At 55.7% G+C, this 20,461-nt stretch overlaps 1 protein-coding gene across 1 annotated transcript; it reads right to left on the minus strand.

Annotated features, from left to right (window-relative positions):
- Window positions 1–1,365: 1,365 nt before the first annotated feature.
- On the minus strand, window positions 1,366–20,045 carry PDIA4 (protein disulfide isomerase family A member 4). Its single transcript, XM_007532722.3, has 10 exons — window positions 19,866–20,045; window positions 14,133–14,298; window positions 12,310–12,515; window positions 11,736–11,874; window positions 8,562–8,767; window positions 8,324–8,482; window positions 7,190–7,341; window positions 6,803–6,959; window positions 4,827–5,060; window positions 1,366–2,110 (listed from the first exon to the last, which is right to left on the minus strand). Exons 1-10 carry the CDS (start codon window positions 19,951–19,953, stop codon window positions 1,695–1,697), a joined length of 1,923 nt encoding a protein of 640 aa, XP_007532784.2. The 5' UTR covers window positions 19,954–20,045; the 3' UTR covers window positions 1,366–1,694.
- Between the last annotated feature and the right edge of the window lie 416 nt (window positions 20,046–20,461).

Genomic DNA, 20,461 nt, shown 5'->3' on the forward strand with positions numbered 1-20,461 from the left:
CCTTGCTTAGGGCTATGTGGGCTTATCCAGGTGCCCCACAGCCCAGCCCCGACTTCTCCATTCTTCAGGACTTGTTTGTGAGACGGAGGGGCAGGGAAATCAGAGGACTGCTCGGCTTTCCTCTGGTTTCAGGCACTGAGCCTGGGATACCTGGGGTCTCCCCAAACCCGTCTTTAAAAGGAGACACACCACAGCACTGCTCAACCATCCATGTGCTGCCGGGGCTCGAACCCAGGGCCCTGTTTGATCAGGCACACGTTCTACTCTGGCTCCAGGTGATGATGGTTGTTTTCCCAGAACGCCGCGCAGCTGTGGCTTACGGTGGCTCAAGGGATGGAACCTGGGACCCTGTAGCCTCCGGTATGACAGTCTTTTTAAAATCTTTAATTTGGGAGCCAGGCTGTAGCGCAGCGGGTTAAGCACAGGTGGCGCAAAGCGCAAGGACCCGAGTAAGGATCAATAATGACATCAATAATAACTACATCAATAAAGCAACAAAGACAACAAAAGGGAATAAATAAATATAAAAATTTAAAATAAAATAAAATCTTTATATTTATTTTCTTTGGTTGCCCTTGTTTTATTACTATAGTTATTATTGTTACTGATGTTGTTGTTGGATAGGACAGAGAGAAATGGAGAGAGGAGGGGAAGACAGAGAAGGGGAGAGAAAGACAGACACCTGCAGACCTGCTTCACCGCTTGTGAAGCGACTCCCCTGCAGGTGGAGAGCTGGGGGCTCGAACCAGGATCCTTACACTGGTCCTTGCGCTTTGCGCCACGTGTGTTTAGCCCGCGGTGCTACCGCCGGACTCCCCGTATGACAGTCTTTTGCAAGGGGGCCAGATGGCGTTGCAATAACCCTAGAGGTCAAAAAAAAAAAAAAAAACCCAAACAACTAAACAACAGAGATAATTCCACATGAGGGGGGGGGTAGGTAGGTCAGAGCTAGGGGAGAGTCATAATGTGGTTTTGCATTGAATAGTATAGAAAAAAAAAAATCATGATTCTTCCGCCAGCCCAACAGACATGACAATCAGCGTGGGGTGTCACCTCAAATGTCACTTCAGAGAGAAGGGGCCACAGACTGGCCCCCACAACACATGCTACCTCTCCTCCACAAGGTGGCTTGAGAGCCCTTCCTCCACTTTTCCTGAACCGACTGGGTACTGGTTGAGGTTGACATGGTGTCCCGGGCAGGGTACTGGGCCTAGGTCCTTATGCTGGGTTGAATCAGAAAGAAAATAAAGACACTGGAAGTCGACTGCTCCACCGCCACTGACAACTCCTCAAGACAACAGGAGAGTGACAGGCAACCGCCACAAGTATGAAATACAACAGAATGATCAACGCGATTTGACAAAGTTGTTTTTTTTAAACTTTAAATTAAAAAAAAAAATCCTCCATGTACACAGAAGTGATTCAACTTATCTGCTTTGGGGAGAAAAATATATATATTAAAGCAAGTGGAAGGTTTGAAAAAAAAAAAAAAAGAATCAGATCCCCAGACGATGATAAAAAATAGATTGTTCCTCTGTGAAGATCCCACTAAACTACCAAGTCAGTCGCTGTCTGTCCTGTGCCCGGGGCGAGAGCGGGGACACGCCACCGGCCTGTCCGGCAGAGGGAGGCCACCGGGGCCCGAGCTGGGTCGCCGAGCGCCATGCGGGGTCCCTGCCGGGCCAGGGATGGCCTCAGAGCTCCTCGCGGGTCCGGCCCAGGCTGCGGGCGTGCTCCTCCAGGAACTTGCTCAGCTGCTCCAGGTCCCGGCCGCCCTCCTCGAACTTGACAGGGTGCTCCTTGTCCCCACGGGGGGCCAGGTAGATGGTGGGGAAGCCCTCCACCTTGTAGCCGGGGTGGGGGACGTCGTTGGCCGTGGCGTCCATCTTGGCGATGACCAGGCCCTTGTGGGCCTTGTACTTCTTGGCCAGCTCGGTGTAGACGGGCTCCAGCTGCTTGCAGTGGCCGCACCAGGGCGCGTAGAACTCAATCAGCACGTCCTTCTTGGCGTCCATGACGACAGCGTCGAAGGTCTTGCCCACCACCACCTTCACTGGGCCCTTGTTGTTCTTGGGCACCGGCTGCGACTTGATGACGGGCTGCAGTTTGCCTGGATCGGGGGAGGCAGAAGAGAAGGCGTGAGTGGGGTCGAGGGTGGGGACCCCAGGCCTGCGTGAGTGCGGGCAGGGTGGCTGCTGTACACCGGTTCACCTATTCATAGGGCCTTCTTTCTTTCCTTTTTATCCCCCCCCCAATATTTATTCATTCCCTTTTGTTGCCCTTGTTTTATTGTTGGAGTTATTATTGTTGTCGTCGTTGTTGGACAGGACAGAGAGAAATGGAGAGAGGAGAAGACAGAGAGGGGGAGAGAAAGACAGACACCTGCAGACCTGCTTCACCGCCTGTGAAGCGACTCCCCTGCAGGTGGGGAGCCGGGGGCTCAAGCTGGGATCCTTATGCTGGTCTTTGTGCTTCGCGCCACGTGCGTTTAACCTGCTGCGCTACCGCCAGACTCCCTATTTACTTTATTTTAATGAGAGAAATACAGAGAAAGACCAGAACACTGCTCAGCTGTAGCTTGTGGTGGTGCTGGGACTGAACCTGGGAACTCACAGCTTCAGGCATGAAAGTAGTTTGCAGAACTATTACGCTATCTCCCCAGCCCTGGGGGGTTCTCATCTCTACCCACCCACTGCCAAGGCCAGAAAGAGGGGCCCGTGCAGGGAGGCTGCTCAGAGCTGCGGGGTTACAGCACTGAGGCCTGATGACAGCCTGTGCCCACAGCTGGGAGGCCTGGGGGGCCAGGGCGGGTGGCCGGTCAACTAAGAACAGTACAGGTGGACTGGGGGATGGGGTGACAACAGCATCATGGGTATACAAAAAGACTTTCGTGCCTAACGCCCCAGAGGTTTGAGGTTCAATCCCCAGCACCACCATCAGCCACAGCTGGGCAGAGCTCTGATCAAATCAAGTCAATAATAACAGGAACATGACCCATACAATTAGGGGCCTAAGCATACAGCCTACAAATACAATTTAGGTCTAAATTCCAAGTCAGTCTGACCTGAAGTGTTTGTTTTAGAGACAGAAGACGGGGAGAGGGAGTCGGGCGGTAGCGCAGTGGGTTAAGCGCAAGTGGCGCAAAGCGCAAGGACTGGCAGAAGGATCCTGGTTCGAGCCCCTGGCTCCCCACCTGCAGGGGAGTCGCTTCACAGGTGGTGAAGCAGGTCTGCAGGTGTCAAAAAAAAAAGAGAGAAGACAGGGAGAGACACACACCCCTTAGCACGGAAGCTCCCTTCAACGTGGTGGGCGCAGGGCAAGAACCCGGGTCACGCACAGGGCACAGCAGCACACTGGCCCTCGAGGCCCCCACGGCGCGTGCTCTCCCCGCCTCGTCCACTCCTGGCCCTGAAGCCGCCTCAAACTAAGGGTCTTGAAGTCCCCCAGATGCCTGCCTTTTCACTTATTACCGACAGGGGGGAGGGTGGCTCAGAGGCAGAGCGCACACATTGGATGTGTGAGGCCCTGGGTTCGACCCTGCCATTCCATGAAAACGTCACAGAGAGCACCTTAATCGGCAGACAGCCACCCTGCTCGCTCTTCGATTTAAAAAGAGCCAAGGGGACTGCCTGGTGGCACACCTGCTTAAGTGCACACGTTACAGTGTGCAAGGACCCGGGTTCAAGTCCCCAGCCCCCACCTGCGGGAAGGAAGCTTCAAGAGCGGTGAAGCAGAGCTTCAGGTCTCTGGGGTGGGTGGTGGGGAAGAGTTCAGGTCCTGGAACAAGATGGCAGAGGGCGTAGTGGGGGTTGTATTGTTATTTGGAAAGCTGGGAAATATTATGCATGTACAAACTAGCGTCAACTGTAAAATATTAATCCCCCAATAAAGAAATAATAAATAAATAACTGGGGGGGGGATGACCAAGAAGGAGCCGGGGAGGTCCTGACTGCTCCCAGCACCATGAATACAGGGCAAATGAGTTTCCGGGGTGGGGGGTCTGTAAATCGAGGCAAAGAGGACACGTGCTGACCTCAGCAGTGCTTGAGACGTGCGGTGTGTTCTTACTAAGGCCATGGTGCTTCAGTTAAACTGAGTGACTTCGTTCTTTTGTTAATATTTGACTGGATAGAGACAGAGAGAAATTGAGAGGGGCGGGAGAGGGAGGGAAAGAGACAGGGAGACACCTGCTGCCCTGTTTCACTGCTCGTGAAGCGTCTCCCTTACAGGTGGGAGCAGGGGCCTGAACCCAGGTCCTGGTGCATAGAAATGTGTGTGCTCCATCAGCTGTCATCATCCAGCCTCCTCCCACCACCACCCCCTTTTTAAAAAGTATTTATGTATTCCCTTTTGTTACCCTTGTCTTTTAATTATTATAGTTATTGATGTCGTCGTTGTTGGGTAGGACAGAGAGAAATGGAGAGAGGAGGGGAAGACAGAGAGAAAGAGAGAAAGACAGACACCTGCAGACCTGCTTCACCGCCTGTGAAGCGACTCCCCTGCAGGTGGGGAGCCGGGGGCTCGACCGGGATCCTTATGCCGGTCCTTGTGCTTTTTACTCCCTACTCCCCCTTTTATTTAAAAAAAAAAATCTAGTTGAAAGCAAGCAAGCACAGGAGTCCTCTACTTCCAACCCCTCACCCTCAGCCCAAGAGAGAGAGAAAGCCATGTGCCCAGCACAATGACGAAAGGGATGAAGAGTGGGGAGGGGAGGAGAGGAAGGAGGAGAAAGGAAGGAGAGGAAAGGACAGAAGAGGAAAGGAAGGAGGAAGACAGGAAAGAGGAGGAGTGTGTGTGTGTGGGGGGGGTCCGAGGGAGGAGGCCACCTTTCTTGAAGGCCGTGACGAAGTCTCTCAGGGCGTTGGCATCGAAGTCGTCGGGCTCCATGGCGAACCTGCGGCCGCCCTCGTCCAGGATGGCGGCGTTCACGTCCTCCCCGCTCTCGCTCAGCCCCAGGTCCCTCACCTCGCTGGCGAAGTCATCCTCGTCGGCCACGGCGAAGGTGTACTCGGGGAAGTCCTTGGCCACCTCCAGAACCTTGTGTCGCCAGAACTGGGTGGCTGGGGGTGGGAAACGGGACCGTGGTCACGGGAGCCGTTCTGCCAAGGCCAGTGTGACCAGCAGGTGGGCCCGGCTGGGGGGGACTCTGTCGCCTAGGGGGCGGGCAGGTGATACACATGACTCTGAAGCCCCAAGCTCTATGTCCCAGGGGCTGGGTAGGGGTAGCTCAGCTGGTTGTGGTGAGGTAAGCAAGGGTTAAATTATTATTTTTATTTTTTTCTTACTAGAGCACTGCTCAGCTCTGGCTTATGGTGGTGTAGGGGATTGAACCTGGGACCTTGGAGAGTCTGTTTGCATAACCATTATTCTCCCCCCCCAAAAAAAAATTTTATTTTCATTTTCCCTTTTGTTGCCCTTGTTTTTGTCTTTGCTGCATTGCTGGATATTGTGGTCTATTTACATCATCACTGTTTTGCCTGAGACCCGCCCTGCCTGCAGGGTACTGGTTTAATCCCCACTGGTTAGATGGAAGCTTTTTATGTTCTGTTGGAGCTCTTTTTCTGCTTTGCCCCCTCTCTTAGTAATTTCCTTTCCCCTTGCCACTTCCAGTGAAGAGATGCATAAAAGGCGATGTATCTGATTAATAAACGACGGCATATTGCGTTCCTGCTCAGCCATGAGTTCCTGGTCATCTCTCTCCCCCCACCTGCAAAGCTAGCCCGGCATATTGGCGCCTGAACAGCAGTAATGAACAACAGTTGGATAGGACAGAGAGAAAGACAGACACCTGCAGACCTGCTTCACCGCCTGTGAAGCGACTCCCCTGCAGGTGGAGAGCCAGGGCTCAACCAGGATCCTTACACTGGTCCTTGGCTTTGTACCATGTGCACTTAACTGTTGTGCTACTGCCCGACTCCCAAGGGCTAACTCTTTTTTTCCCCCCAAGGGCTAACTTTTAATAACACAAAAGCAAAGGTTCACTTATTAAAAAAAAAAAAAAAAAAAAGCATTTGGTGGACATCTTTCCCTCCTCCCAGCACACAAGGGCTTCCTCCTGCTTGGCTGGTGGCCTTAGAATTTGCTCCTTCTGTGTTCTGGGAGGTGGCACAGTGGATAAAGCATTGGACTCCCAAGCATGAGGTCCTAAGTTCAATCCCTAGCAGCACATGTACCAGAGTCTGGTTCTTTCTAATAAATAAAATCTTAAAAAAAAAAAAAAACCCGCTCCTTCTGGGGGCCTGGCGGTAGCTTACAGGGTTAAGTGCACATGGTGCGAAGTGCAAGGACCCACCCCACCTGCTGGGGGGTCGCTTCACAAGCGGTGAAGCAGGTCTGCAGGTGTGTATCTTTCTCTCCCCCCTCTAGATTTCTCTCTGTCCTATCCAACAATAGCAGCAGTAACAATAAAAACGGAAAATCGACGACCTCCAGGGGCGGTGGATTCGTATTGCAGGCCCGAGCCCATGAAATAACCCTGGAGGCAAAAAAAAAAAACAAAAACAAAACCCTTCTCTTCCCCCCCATGCGTCTGCGGATAACCCAAACAAACTGTGCTCTCTGTGCACAGAAAAGAAAAAGTCGCCCGCTAAGGGGTTGCTGTGACTGTCGTCTGGCATTGATCTCTTTAAAGGGCCAGCCTGGTGGCCGGAGCCCAGTCTCCTGTGGACGCGGCTCCGGCTGGGTCCGCGGGCAGAATAAGCAGCTTCTGCACTGAGGCCTGGGGTGCCGCCTCCCCGCCCAGCCTGGATGGCAGGTGGACGCCCGCAGGCCCCACCCACACAATCCCATGGGCTGAGCTCACCGACTCTGTAGTCGAAGCTGAAGTCCACGCTGTAGTACACGACCACCAGGGGGCGCCGCGCGTAGCGCTTGTTGTCGTTGGCCGGCTTGCGGTGGCCCACCAGGGGCAGGGTGTGCTGCTGCACGTGCTCCCGGATGGCTGCAGGCTCGGTGGAGGCCTGGGGGGCCGAGGGAAGGCGCAAGGTGAGGGACCCCTTAACCTCGCCAGCCCCACCCCATCCTATCCCATCCCACCGACCAAGCCCTGCCCACTGGGGCCCAGGCCCACCCACCCAATCCCATGGACCAAGCCCCGCCCACTGGGGCCCAGGCCCCACCCACCCAATCCCATGGACCAAGCCCCGCCCGCCCGTATGGCTCCACCCACCATGGACCAGGCCCCGCCCACCTGGATGTCCAGCAAGTGGCTGCGGGACTCAAACTTGGACTGGAACTTCTCCGGCTGCGTGACCACCAGCTGGCCAGGGGCCGCCTTCAGGAAGCGGGCCACTTCGGTGCTGAAAGTGTGCTGGAGCTTGTAGTCCTCACGCAGGCTGTTGGCTGGGGCCGGAGGAACCACTTAGGAAAATTACCATGCGCAAGGACCCCAGTGCCAGCCCCAGCTGGAGCAGGCCACCAGCATCTCTGACCCTCTCTACCTCCACCTCACCTCTCAATTTCTCTTTCTGTCCTATCTAATAGGAAAGAGGGGGAAAGAATCAAGGGCCGGATTGGAAGTAGCACACCAGATGCTATGAGCTTGGTCTGCTCACGGCCCAGGTTTGAGCCCCAGCACCACACAGGACGCCAGGATGTGCTGGGGTGCTGGGGGAGCTCCCATGCTGTGGTCGCTCTCTCTAGCTGAGCAGGAAAATGTCACATGGGGGAACCTGGCCTTGACAGAGAAGGAAGGAAGGAAGGAATAGAGAAAGGGAGTGAGGAAGAAAAAGAATGGAGAAGCAGCCCGACATCCAGCAGCAGGCAGAGCCACGGACTTGCAGGCACCAAGCTGGCCTCTGGATCCAGCTGCACCCACGGCCCCTGCATTTGTGGGCTCAGTCCCTAGATGCACACTGGTCATCTCCAGGGTGACTTTTCTAAGACAGAAATAGTCCCCTCAGGGCAGTGAGGGGAGGGCCTGGCTGGACCCCAATTCTCACACAGGAAAGCAGCGCACCGTCAGGTGAGCTAGCGACTGGACTGGCCCCACGCAGAGCTTTCACTCAGGCCTTGTGACGAGTGACATCTGGGGTAATGGGAGCCAGGGCTGAGCAACTTCCGGGAAAGGGCAGCCCCCAGGTCACAGGCTGCTCAGACTCAGCCTCCACGAGCCCTGCGGCCAAGCCTGTGACAAGCAGGGTGACAGCACACTGGGGGCCCCCCCTTCCTGGAAGACACCGGCTGAGGGGACACTCAGTGCTGACAGTCAATCCCGAGTGACAGGCCAGGAGTATGTGTGTGGGGGTGGTTGGGGGCTTGCACCCCTCGGGCCCCTGGATCCAGCCTCAGGGCACCCTGCCCACCCACTGGAGGACCCCCTCACCTGCATCCAGGTAGCGCTGGTAGGCAGGGTCACTGTCCCCCCGGAAGACCCCAATGACGATGACGTCGTCCCCGTCCTTCAGGGTCTCCTGCACCTGCTTGAGGCCAGCCACCTCCTTGGAGGGCGGCCCCGACTGCTCCAGCATGTAGTCCACGATGCCTGCCGGGGAGGGCAAAGGCGGCTGAGGAAGGGGGGCCCGAACCCCACCCTCCCACCCCCAGCCCGGATCCCCACCTACCGTACTTCTCCCGGGGGCCGTTGTACTCGAAGGGCTTCCCGCGGCGGAAGATCTTCAGGGTGGGGTAGCCGCTGACCTCGAACCTGGTGGCCAGCTCGGTCTCGGCCGTGGCGTCCACCTTGGCCAGCGGGATGGCGGGCGAGCGCTTGCTCAGCTCCTTGGCCGCCTTCTCGTACTCGGGGGCCAGCTTCTTGCAGTGTCCGCACCTGCGGGCCGAGGGGGGGTCCCAGTGAGGGGGGGCGCCTCTCCCCGTGTGCACATCTGAGCACCCCTGCCACCTAGTGAGGTCTCATGGAGGGCGAGGAACCAGCCCCATCGGGAGAGGCCCTGGGTTCACCTGTGTGGGTGTGCACTCAAGCGCACACGCACACGCGCACACGCGCACACACACACACACACACACACACACACACACGGAGCACAGGGACAATGTGAGAGAGGCCAGGCCAAACACCCCACGGAGGGGACTATCTGTGGGCTCAGAGTTAGCCCCCGACAGCTGGACTCGCGGGCACGAGGGCCCGGGTTCAGTCCCTAGCATTCTATCCACCAGAGTGAGGCTCAGGTTCTCTCTCACCCTCCTCTCCTCTTGGACTCCAGCCTCGGGTGCACTGTTCTCACCATTCAAAGAATGGTTTTAAAAACCTGTCCTGGGGAGTCAGGCGGTAGCGCAGCGGGTTAAGCACAGGTGGCGCAAAGCCCAAGAACCGGCATAAGGATCCCGGTTCGAACCCCAGCTCCTCACCTGCAGGGGAGTCGCTTCACAGGCGGTGAAGCAGGTCTGCAGGTGTCTGTCTTTCACTCCCCCTCCTCTCCATTTCTCTCTGTCCTATCTAACAACGACGACAACAATAACTACAATAAAAAAAAAATAAGGACAACAAAAGAGAAAGAAACAAACAACAACAACAGACAAGTCATGTCGGGGGCCAAGTGGAAGCATACCTGGTTAGGTGCTCACATTACAATGTGTAAGGAACTGGGTTCAAGCCCCAGTTCTCTTGCAGGGGGAAGGCTTCCTAAGTGGTGAAGAAGGGCTGCAGGTGTCTGTCTGTCTCTCTCCCTTTCAATTTCTGTCTCTAGCCAACAATAAATAAATAAGAGGGAGTCAGGCAGCATAAGGATCCTGGTTCAAGCCCCAGGCTCCCCACCTGTAGGGGAGTCGCTTCACAGGCAGTGAAGCAGGTCTGCAGGTGTCTGTCTTTCTCTCCCCCTCTCTGTCTTCCCCATCTCTCCATTTCTCTCTGTCCTGTCCAACAACAACATCAATAACAATAATCATAACTACAACAATAAAACCACAACATCAATGACAACAATAATCATAACTACAACAGTAAAACCACAACATCAATGACAACAATAATCATAACTACAACAGTAAAACCACATCAATGACAACAATAATCATAACTACAACAATAAAACAAGGGCAACAGAAGGGAAAATCAATAAATAACCTAGTCCTCCCTGGGAAGCCTAGTACTTCCTGGGTAAACACCCGTCCCCAGACCCCGGCTGTTAGGGAACCACACATTAGCTCCCTGTGAGCGGCCATTTCTGCAGGCCAGGCCCCTGGATCTCAAAGGAGTAAGCTCTCTTCCTGGGAGAAGCCCTTGACCCACTTAGCCAGCCGCTACGACTGGGGGCCCTCGTGTCCCGGCACTTTCAAGCAAGCGCCGGAATAAATCCAGGTGGTCTCCCCGCCCTGTGTACCACAGTGCTAGATTCTAGGTGGGACCAGACACCCTTTGATCCAAAAACTAAAAACTGCTGGGCAAGAGTAGAGAGCATCATGGTTCTGCAAAGAGACTCTCACGTCTGAGGCCCCAAAGTCCCAGGTTCAATCCCCTGCAAACACCATATGCCGGAGCTGAGCAGTGCTCAGGTAAAAATAAATAAATAAATAAATAAAGCCGCCTTGCTAAAGTCATAAATTTCATATCGTGCCTCTTTATTTTGGCAAATAGCCTGTAACTTTCTTCTTTTTTTTTAACCAGAGCACTGCTCAGCTCTGGCTTATGGTGGTGTAGGGGATTGAACCTGGGACTTCAGAGCCTCAGGCACGAGTGTCTCTTTGCAGAACCACTATGCTATCTACCCACCACTAAATCACCTGTTTCTAAGGGGGGGACGACACACTTTCTAGGTTGGAGAGAGGCAGGTAAGGATGCTGGGGCAGCCTCACGCAAACATCACCACCCTGAGGGACAGCAGGGGCCGGACCAAGGCAGCCACTAGAGGACAGACAGACAGCCAGGGAGGGAGCTGAGTCAGGTTCAGGTTCAAATCTCCTGTCCACACAGCCAGAACCCTGAGAGGCCTTGTGGTCTGAGTCCCGGGTCCTCACTGCTGAGCTGACAGTCTTCTGAGGGCTCCCGGGATTCCTGGGAGAACTGAGGGCTGTGCCCTGTGATGTGTGAGCTATGGTTCCAGAACGTTCTCCCAGTTTCCCAGAACCTACAAGCCTCAGAAGCTGTGCCTACACCTGGGTCCTGGCCCCACCCCCACCCGAACCCACAAGGTAGCTCAGCTAAATGAGGGGCTCTAGGATAGACACAGAGAGAATTGAGAGAGAAAGGGAAGATAGGGAGGGAGGGAGAGAGGGACAGAAAGACCCCCCTTCAGTATTGTGGTACCACTTGCCAAGCTTCCCCACTGCTGGCAGGGACCGAGGGCGTGAACCTAGGTCCTTGCTCATGGCAGCACGACCATTCTACCGGGTGTGTCACGCCCCTGCCTCCCATTTCTAGCATTTTCTCTTTTCTACTGCTTCTCTCAGAGCTGAAGTTCTGAGATAAAGGGGTTAGGGGAGTGGAGGGGAGTTTGGAACAGAGGTGGCTGTGCCTTGGGTACCAAGATGCCAGCGTAAGATGGGGGACAGGCTGAGAGACATCACCCCAGATTCACCCAGGAACACACGGCCTTGAGCAGAGGGGGCAGTCCACACTGGTGGGGGTGGGGGCCTGGGGGGTGGGCAGCCGAGAACAAGCTCCACAGAGGCTGCCAGCCTCCCCCACCCCACAGGGTCTCCTGTCCCGGCCACACCCCTCCCTGTGTGCCTGCGTCCCCTGCAGAGCCGTGGCTGTCACAGGCACACTTCCAGGACCACATGCCTAGCCCACAGCCCCGCTAGGGCCTGCCCCCCCACCCCCACGCCCCCCAGCGGCTCACCAGGGGGCATAGAACTCCACCAGCATGATGTCCGCGGCGTTCACCACCTCGTCGAAGTTGTCCTTGGTCAGCACGAGTGTGGCTTCCGGCGGGGGCGTCCAGTTGGGCTGGAAGACCTCTTTGACCTTGGCCACGATTTCTGGAAATCAGGCAGCACTGAGGATTGGGGGGGGGCGGGCAGGGAGGGATGGGGGGGGACACAGCACAGGGAACGGGTGACCCAGAGGCGTCTCCAGAGAGCTTTGCAGCGGGAGCCAGCGTCACTCCGCAGCTCGGGTCTCTTTCACTTTTATTTCTTATGATCTTTATTAGGAATCCAAAGTTGTGTCCACGGGAATCACACTCTTGGCCACTGAGCTCCAGCCCTGGGCCTTGCAGTCCTGAACCCATCCCCACAAAGACCTGCTCCACACTCCGTAGAGCACCCCGTGGAGCTGCCAGGGCACTCACTCCCATGTGGTGCTAGGGCTCGAACCCAGGGCCTCGTACGTCACCCAGCTACCCACCACCCAAGGACAAGTCCGTCTGTGCAGGTGCACCCTGACCTGTCCCCCTCCCGTCCGGGGGTGCTCACCCTCGTGGGAGCGGGCGCCCTCGTAGTCCACGGCCTGGCCCTTCTTGAGGATCTTGATGGTGGGGTAGCCGCTGACGTCGAACCTGCTGGCCAGGCTGGTCTCGGCCGTGGCGTCAATCTTGGCCACGGGGATGGGCGGCTCGTGCTCCTTCAGGGTGCTGGCGATCTTCTCGTACTCGGGCGCAAACTGCTTGCAGTGTCCACACCTGCGGGCGGGCGGGTGGGGAGTGGGGATCAGCCACCGGCTTGAGGGAGGCCCAGGAGGCTGGGGTCAGGGGGCTGGGTTCAAATCCCGACCGTGTCCTGGACTGAGACTTTCCTCGTCTCTAAGCGCCAATGTGTCATCTCGAAGTTTCTCCAGGTTTGGTCCAGGGACCCCTGTGTGTGTCTGTGTGTGTGGGGGGGTGTCTGTGCGGGGAGCCCTGGAGGCTCAGGGGGTCAGTGACGTTCTCAAGTTAACTTGCCCAGGTAACTGTCATTTTAAACTTACTGGGTTGTTGGAAAAGTCATGATGTAATTCTTCTATGTTCTCTGTTGCAAAAAATGCATCTTGTGGGGGGGGGGGTGGCATTCCCTGTTAAGCATATACACACTATCATGCACAAGGACCTGGGTTCGAGGACCCGCTCCCCACCTGCAGGGGAGAAGCTTCATGAACAGTGAAGCAGGTCTACAAGTGTCTCTCTCCCTCTCTGCCTCCCTATTCCCCCTCAGTTTCCTTCTGTTCTAGCCAATAAAATAGAAAGGTGGGGGAGAGGGAGAAAGGGGAAAATGGCTGGCTGGAATAGAGAGGGTGATTCAGAGTGTAGGCACCAAGCCCCAGCAACAATCCTGGTGGCAATAAAAAAAAAAAGTGTCATGGCCTGGGAGTTTGACCCCCAGCAGCACATGTACCAGAGTGATGTCTGGTTCTTTCTCTCCTCCTATTTTTCACATGAATAAATAAATAAATCATTAAAAAAAATGTGTCATGACTTCCAATAAGCCAATATTTACTAGAGAAAGCGAGGGAGAGAGAGAAATGAGAACAGAGCATCACTCTGGCATTGTGGTGTCTGGGTTGGAACTCAGGCCCTTGTGCCTTCAGACCCTGAGCTCCGCCACCTGACAGGATATTATTATCATCATTATCATTATCATCTTTGCAAGCTCGAGGCAGGTCTGCAGGTGTCTGTGTCTCTCTTCCTCTCTATCTCCTCCTCTCTGGATTTCTCTCGGTCTCTATCAAATAAATAAATGAACCATTAAAAACAAAACAAGCTAAAACACAACAGGAGAGGAGGGGGGAAGGAACCTTCTCCCCCACCTTAAGGTCCTGCCCTGTGAAGCTGAGCCAGCAAAGTGGGGTGCCCTTGCCCCAGGCAGGCGAGTTCGGGTCTGGCCTTGGGTGTGTGTGTGTGTATATGTGTGTGTGTGTGTGTGTGTGTGTGTGTGTGTCGGGGACGCTCTTGCCCCCTCAGATCTGTCATTAGCCCCCAACTGAGATGAATTTTTCATTCTTTTCATTTCAGTGAGAGAGAGAGAGAGAGAGAACACAGCACCAGAGCCTCCCCAGGCCACCCCCCCCCCCATGAAATGACATTTCTGTGTGGTACAAGGGTTCGAACCCAGGCTGTGCACATAGTAGAGCGTGCAGCCTACTGGGGGAGCTATTTTCCAGCCCTTAGATAGAAGGGCCGCCCGCTGAGGGCTGGGGGCTGGGGCAGCTCCCCTGGGTAGAGCACAACCCTCGCCGTGCGGGTGGCCCCCTGCGACCCTGCCCCAGAGCCGCCTTCCTGCAGGCGGGTGGCCATCAGGAGCAGAGGAAAGCCGCCCCATCTCACCAGGGCGCGTAGAACTCCAGCAGCACCGTGTCCTTGTCAGCCACGAAGGTGTCGAAGTTGGAGTCTTTGAGGACCAGCACTCCGTTCTCCTCACTGACCTCCAGGTCGTCTTCCTCCTCATCCTCGTCTTCTTCGTCCTCCTCCACGGTGTCTTCTTTACTGGGGTCTGAGCGGGAACACCATCCCCGTCAGGACACAGCTGATGCGCCTCCCGAAAGGTGTGCCCAACCTTCCACCCGGGCCCCCGACAGTCCCATGAGACGGGGTGGTGACACTGGGCCTCCACCAGAAGCTCTGCTCTCAGTTTGCAGGGGGGGGGGGGGGTTCAGGCCCATGGAAAGGGATCTCTAGGTGGGAGATGTTTAGGAGCATCTAAAATTTAATATATATATATATATATAATATATAAATTTATTATTGGATAGAAACAGAGAAACTGAGGGAGAAGGGAGATAGGGAGACAGGCAGACACCTGCAGCCCTGCTTCCCTACTTGTGACGCTTTCCCCACAGGTGGGGAAGTAGCTCAGCAGGTAAAGCACAGGACCGCTGAGCCTGAGGTTCCCGGTTCAGTCCCCGGGGCTGGCGGCCCAAAGCACAGGTCTTCTTCCTAGGTGAGCTATTTCTTTTCTTCTCTCTCTGTCCTGCACTGGGGCCTGGCCCTAGTCTAAAATGCATCCCAGATTTATGAATTGTCACTCCTGCACAGGAGGCCCTGCCTGGAAGCCAGGTTCTCTTCTGGGAGCCCAAGAGTCTTATCATTAAGCTTCAACTGGAGCTGGAAAGACGGCGCAGCGGTGAGGCCAAAAAAAAAAAAAAGACTTTCATGCCAAAGGCACCAAAGGCCCCATGTTCAATCCTCAGCATCACCCGAAGCTGCAGTTTAGCAGTGCTCTGGGAAAAGTCAAAATAACAAGGGCTGGACCGGCTTCCTGGCCCAAGTGGAGCTATAGGGGAGAGGGGTGAGCTCCACTAGCTTGGAAGTCAGGCTGCTTCAAGGGACTGAAGGCTGGGGCATGAGGGCCACCCTGGGACTCCCCCGAATCTCAGCTGGGGAGCCCCACAAGCTCCCCCATCCCCAAAGGCAAGCTCCCTTCTGGGCCCACGAGTGCTCTGGGCCACAACAGGAGGAATTCGGGGAGCATTAAAAGGCAGGCAGGCTCCTGGAGGCTGGGGAGGTGGCTCAGCGGGCAGGGTACAGGGCTTCACGCATAAGGTCCTAGGTCGGGTCCCCAGCACTGCACGCGCCAGGGCAGCGCCCTGATGTCTCTCAGGAAACTGATCACAGCCAGACACAGCGCCCAGCTGCAGCAGGCCTGGGCTCAAAGCCCACTGCCACCCCCGGGCTGGCGTCACGAGTCCCCTCTGCCAGGGACAGGCAGCATATATGCCCGCCAGGTCCCCGTGCTCTTGGGACCCTCTGAGGCCACCATGGGCTGGCTGGGGGGTTCTGGGCCGTCCAGGACACTTGTCCGTGATGGCCCAGCCCAGCTCACACCCGATGAGAAGATGGTCTGTCACCTGTCACCTGAAAATCCTACCCCAGAGGGTGGCTACATACCAGGGGGGCTCTGCAGGACCTCTGCTCCAGCTGGGAGGACTGAGGAAAGGGCCTCCCCCTTTGTGTGTGTGAGTGTGTGTGTGTGTGTTGTGTGTGTGTGTGAGAGTGTGTGTGTGTGTGTGTGTGTGAGAGTGTGTGTGTGAGAGTGTGTGTGTGTGTGTGTGTGTGTGTGTGTGTGTGTGTGTGTGTGGTCTCTACCGGCTTGGACACACCCACTCTGACCCTGCCCAGCAGAAGAAACCAAACAGAACCGCTGGCCAGCAAGAAGGGGTATGTGTTGTGGGGGTGGGGGGATACATGGTTTGGAAGGAAGCACCAGCTAGAAATTAATCTGTTCCTGAAGCTCAGAGACACTGCCAGGAAGGAAGAAGGGCTCGGCCACCACCCGGCACACGGGGCGAAGGTGGGTTTCACAACAAGGCAAAAACAAGGGGCTGGAGGCCAGGGTGCTCAGTGGTGAGAGCTTACTTACGCCTCACAGCAGAGAGAAGTCCAGCCCCAGCAACTCCAACAGCACAGTGGTGGGGGGCACAGGGCACAGACTGGCTGGGGGGTTGCTCAGAAGGCATCACAAATGCAAGAGGCCCTGGCTCATTCCCCAACACCAGGTTAAAAAAAAAAGGTTTTTAAAAAAGAAGCGGGGGGTAGGTGGTGGTGCACTTGGCTGAGTGCACAAGGACCCAGGTTCAAGCCCCTGGTCCCCAGCTGCAGGGGGAAGGCTTCACAAGTGGTGAAGCAGGGCTGCAGGTGTCTCACTGTCTCTCTTTCTCTCTATCTCCCACTTCCTCTTAATTTCTCTCTCTATAGTAAATAATAAATTAAGAAAGGGGAAGGCCGACTTGCTTCCTTATCTACCTGTGGGCACTGCCGAGTGTGGGATGAAGGGGGTCCCCTGACACAGCACACCACAGGGCTCCCAAGGGAGCAAACTCCTTTCCTGACCCTTGTTACTTTGGGTTCTCGTTACTTTTTGATTTTTTGTGACCTTTATTTATTTATGGGGTAGAGACAGCCAGAAATTGAGAAGAAGGTGGAGACAGAGACAGAGAGACAACTGCAGCACTGCTTCACCACTTTCTTTTTTTTTCTTTTTTTTTTTTAATTTATTTTATATTTTTTTCCCACCTCCCAATCTCCATATCCCACCCCCTCCCCAGTAGCTTTCCCATTCTCTATCCCTCTGGGAGTATGGACCCAGGGTCATTGTGGGTTGCAGAAGGTAGAAGGTCTGGCTTCTGTAATTGCTTCCTCGCTGAACATGGGCGTTGACTGGTCGGTCCATACTCCCAGTCTGCCTCTCTCTTTCCCTAGTAGGGTGGGTCTCTGGGGAAGCGGAGCTCCAGGTGCTTCACCACTTTCAAAGCTTTCCCTCTGCAGGTGGGAACAGGGGGCTCGAACCCGTGTCCTTGAGCACTGTGCTGTGAATGCTCAACCAGGAGTGCCACCACCTAGCCCTGTTACTTTTGATGTATTTATTTACTCATGAGAAAGATAGGAGAGAGAAAGAACCAGATATCACCCTGGTACATGTGCTGCTAGGGCTTCAACTCAGGACCTCATGGTTGAGAGTCCAATGCTTTATCCACTGCACCACCTCCTGGGCCACTACTTTTTACTTTTAAGGGCCACTGACAAGCAAATTGACAGTAAGGACTCTCCCTGAGGACTCTGGGCTGCACAAGGCGGTGTCCTCCGCACCCCTCCAGTGTCCTCACCACACTCATCTGTCCCAGACAGTCTGTGTGAGGTGCCCCGAGAGCACACCTAGCCTCACCAGAGCTGGCCGTACCCCATGCAGACATGGTACCACCTCCCTGAGGGGAGCCATCACACATCACTGATCCGACAGGCACAGAATACCACCCCAGGTTCACCGAGAGGGGCTTGAACCCAGGGCCTCACACCTGGAAGGTCTACTCCCCCAGGCGAGCTATGTCCCAGCCCTCTTTTGTGATTTCTCTGAGAGGAGAGACAGCAGTGCTCTATCACTCACCGAGCATCCCTGCTGTCAGGGCTCAAACTCAGAGCCTCACTTAGTGTAAGGTAGTTAACACCCCCCCTCCCAGGTACCCTAGATTTTAGGAGAAAATCATTCACTAGACTCCTCGCAGCAATGTAGGATTGGCAGTCAAACTGCTTGATGACACCGGCTAATAAGGTTCCATTTGCTTAAATTTGTTTATTTATTTGTCTTTTGCCTCCAGAGTTGTCACTGGGTCTTGGTGCCTGCACTATGAATCCATTTGCTCCTGGAGGCCGTTTTCCCCACTTTTGTTGCCCTTGTTGTTATTATTGTTACTACTGGATAGGACAGAGAGAAATGGAGAGAGGAGGGGAAGACAGAGAGGGGGAGAGAAAGACAGACACCTGCAGACCTGCTTCACCGCCTGTGAAGCGACTCCCCTGCAGGTGGGGAGCCGGGGGCTCGAACCGGGATCCTCACGCCGGTCCTTGCGCTTTGCGCTGTGTTTATTTAACCCGCTGCGCTACCGCCTGGCCCCGTATTTTATTGTATCTTATTACCAGAGCCCTGCTCAGCTCTGGCTTGTAGTGGTGCTGGGGACTGAACCTAGGACTTTGGAGCCTCAGGCATGAGAGTCTCTTTGCATCCTCCTTTCAGTCTCTCCCTCCAACCCCTCCATTTGCTTTTAAACCTAAACTGATGAGGAGAAGCAGGCAGGCGGCCAACAGGATCCAACTGTCTCCTTCCATGAATCTGGCTGGCGGGAACTGAGGTGTGACTTCTGGCCTGGGACCCAGACAGGCCTGTGACAGGAGGCTCAGTCTTTAGACCTTAAAGGCCACTGGGGTGTCAGTGGGACCCCCCCCAAAAAAAAAGAAGGCGTGAAGCTCGCTGGCACCCAGAGTCCTGGATGTGACCACCCCCCGCCCCAAGATTGAACCCCAAAATCAAAATCAAGCCCGAGATAACCTGTCAGTTAACTACATTCCCCAAAGGTCCCCCCTCTCCACTGGTCGCTAGTTTGTAAGATTATAAAAGAATGACTTAGTTCCTATCAGAGAAAGCTCCACATGAGAGAGATGTGAGAGCCCTGCACTCTGTCAGCTGGGCTGTCACCCTCCGACTCTCCTGTGCCTCTGTCTGCGCGGGAACTGGGCAGAACAAGCTCAAAATGCAGCTTCCGGGGCCCGGGGCCGCCTGCCTCCTGTTTGTTTCTGGCGGGGGGGACCCTGTATTTAAATAAACACCAGGTGATGCAGCTGGAGGTGCCCCCCGGCATGCTCTGCTCTCTAGAATCCTTCCAGGCTCTTTCTTGCAGGTGGTTTTTTTTTTTGTTTTTTTTCTTCCCCCTTCTCACTTGCTCTTTGGGGACAGATGAAATCGGAGACAGGCACAGCAGTTACTCAATCTGTTTGAAAGGGTACAAAGTTCACAGCCTCCACATTGATAAAGAGAAAAGGGGGAGAGGGATGGGGGGGCTGTTTATTAAAATTGGGGACAAATTCATGCAAAGGAGTAAAAGTCTTCGTCATGGGGAGGGGAAGAAGGCTGGGGCCAGTTAAAGGATGCTTTCTCTCTCTCTCTCTCTCTCTCTCTCTCTCTCTCTATTCCTTGCTCCCTTTTTCTACTTGAACAAATTAAAGAAAAAAAAAACTTTTCTGCCCCGTGTTTGCAGCCTGCGAATTTCAAAGACAAAACCTGAGGACGCACCAGGACTTTGGGGCTGGGGTCTGCCCAACCGCTCACCCCCGGTCCCCGCCTCCACCTCCAGGCAGCTCCCCCCAAACCCACGGGCGGCACGTGCAGCCCGGGGAGCCCCCCACCTGGGGGTGGGGGAGAGGGGTGGGGTGTCGATCCTTCTCCCTCTGCAAACTCTTTGGAAAACTGTGGGGAGGGGCGTCACTTTCCGGCGCCCCTTTTCCTAGGCGGTGGGGGGGGGGCGATCAGAGCAGAATCGGGGTGCAGGGGCGCCCTGCCAGCGGGCGGTGCGACAGCCCCCTTTCTGCGCACCCCAGTTCCAGTGTCTGATGGAGGTGCCCGGGTTTGGGGGCCCGTCGTCTCGGCCTCTTGGTTCCTTCCCCCCCCCCAAACCCGCTCCGCGATCCTTGCAAACCCCGAGGCCGCGGCGCGGGTGCTGCGAGTCTTGGGGGCTCGGCGGGCGTCCACCCACGCCCTGGTCCGCCAGGCATGGCCGCCTGTCCGCTGCTCACCTTCGTCCGGGTCCCGCGCGTTGGTCGCCGCGAGCAGCTGCGTCAGCGCCAGCAGCAGGAGAAGCAGGCAGGCCTTCCGGGGCTTCATGGCGGCGGGCAGGTGGGCGCAGGGCGCTCCGGAAGCTGCAGCTCCCGCGGCCTCCCGACCTGACACTGAGCCCACTCCGAAACCCCCCAGGAAGTACTCCGCGGCGATTGGCCGGAGGCGGGGCAACGCCGCGGGTTGGCCAATCGCAGCAAGGCCGCCGATGCCCTCTGACCAATCCCAGCCCGAGTTGGGTCCCCGGCCTCTCATGTGTCTGCACACGCCCCGCCCCCGCGGCGCCGCCCTCCTCGCACGCTCAGTAGCTCCGGCGTTTAAAGCCTAGAGCGCTAACCTGAGGTGCCGCCTTCTGATTGGCTGAAGCGCGACAGCCAATCAGCGGCTGCCACTCGGTTTGCCGGGAGAACAAAGAGCACAAGCCAGGGCCCGAGGGGCGGGGCCTGGATACATCTCCGGACACGATTGGTTGATCGTGAGGTGGGCGTGGCGAGGTCGAGGAAATGCAGGGTGGGCGGAGCTCCGAGGCCTGCAGGCTAGCTTGGCTGGACACGCA

Source organism: Erinaceus europaeus, chromosome 8, assembly GCF_950295315.1.
Source record: "Erinaceus europaeus chromosome 8, mEriEur2.1, whole genome shotgun sequence".
In the NCBI taxonomy this organism is placed as follows: Eukaryota; Metazoa; Chordata; class Mammalia; order Eulipotyphla; family Erinaceidae; genus Erinaceus; species Erinaceus europaeus.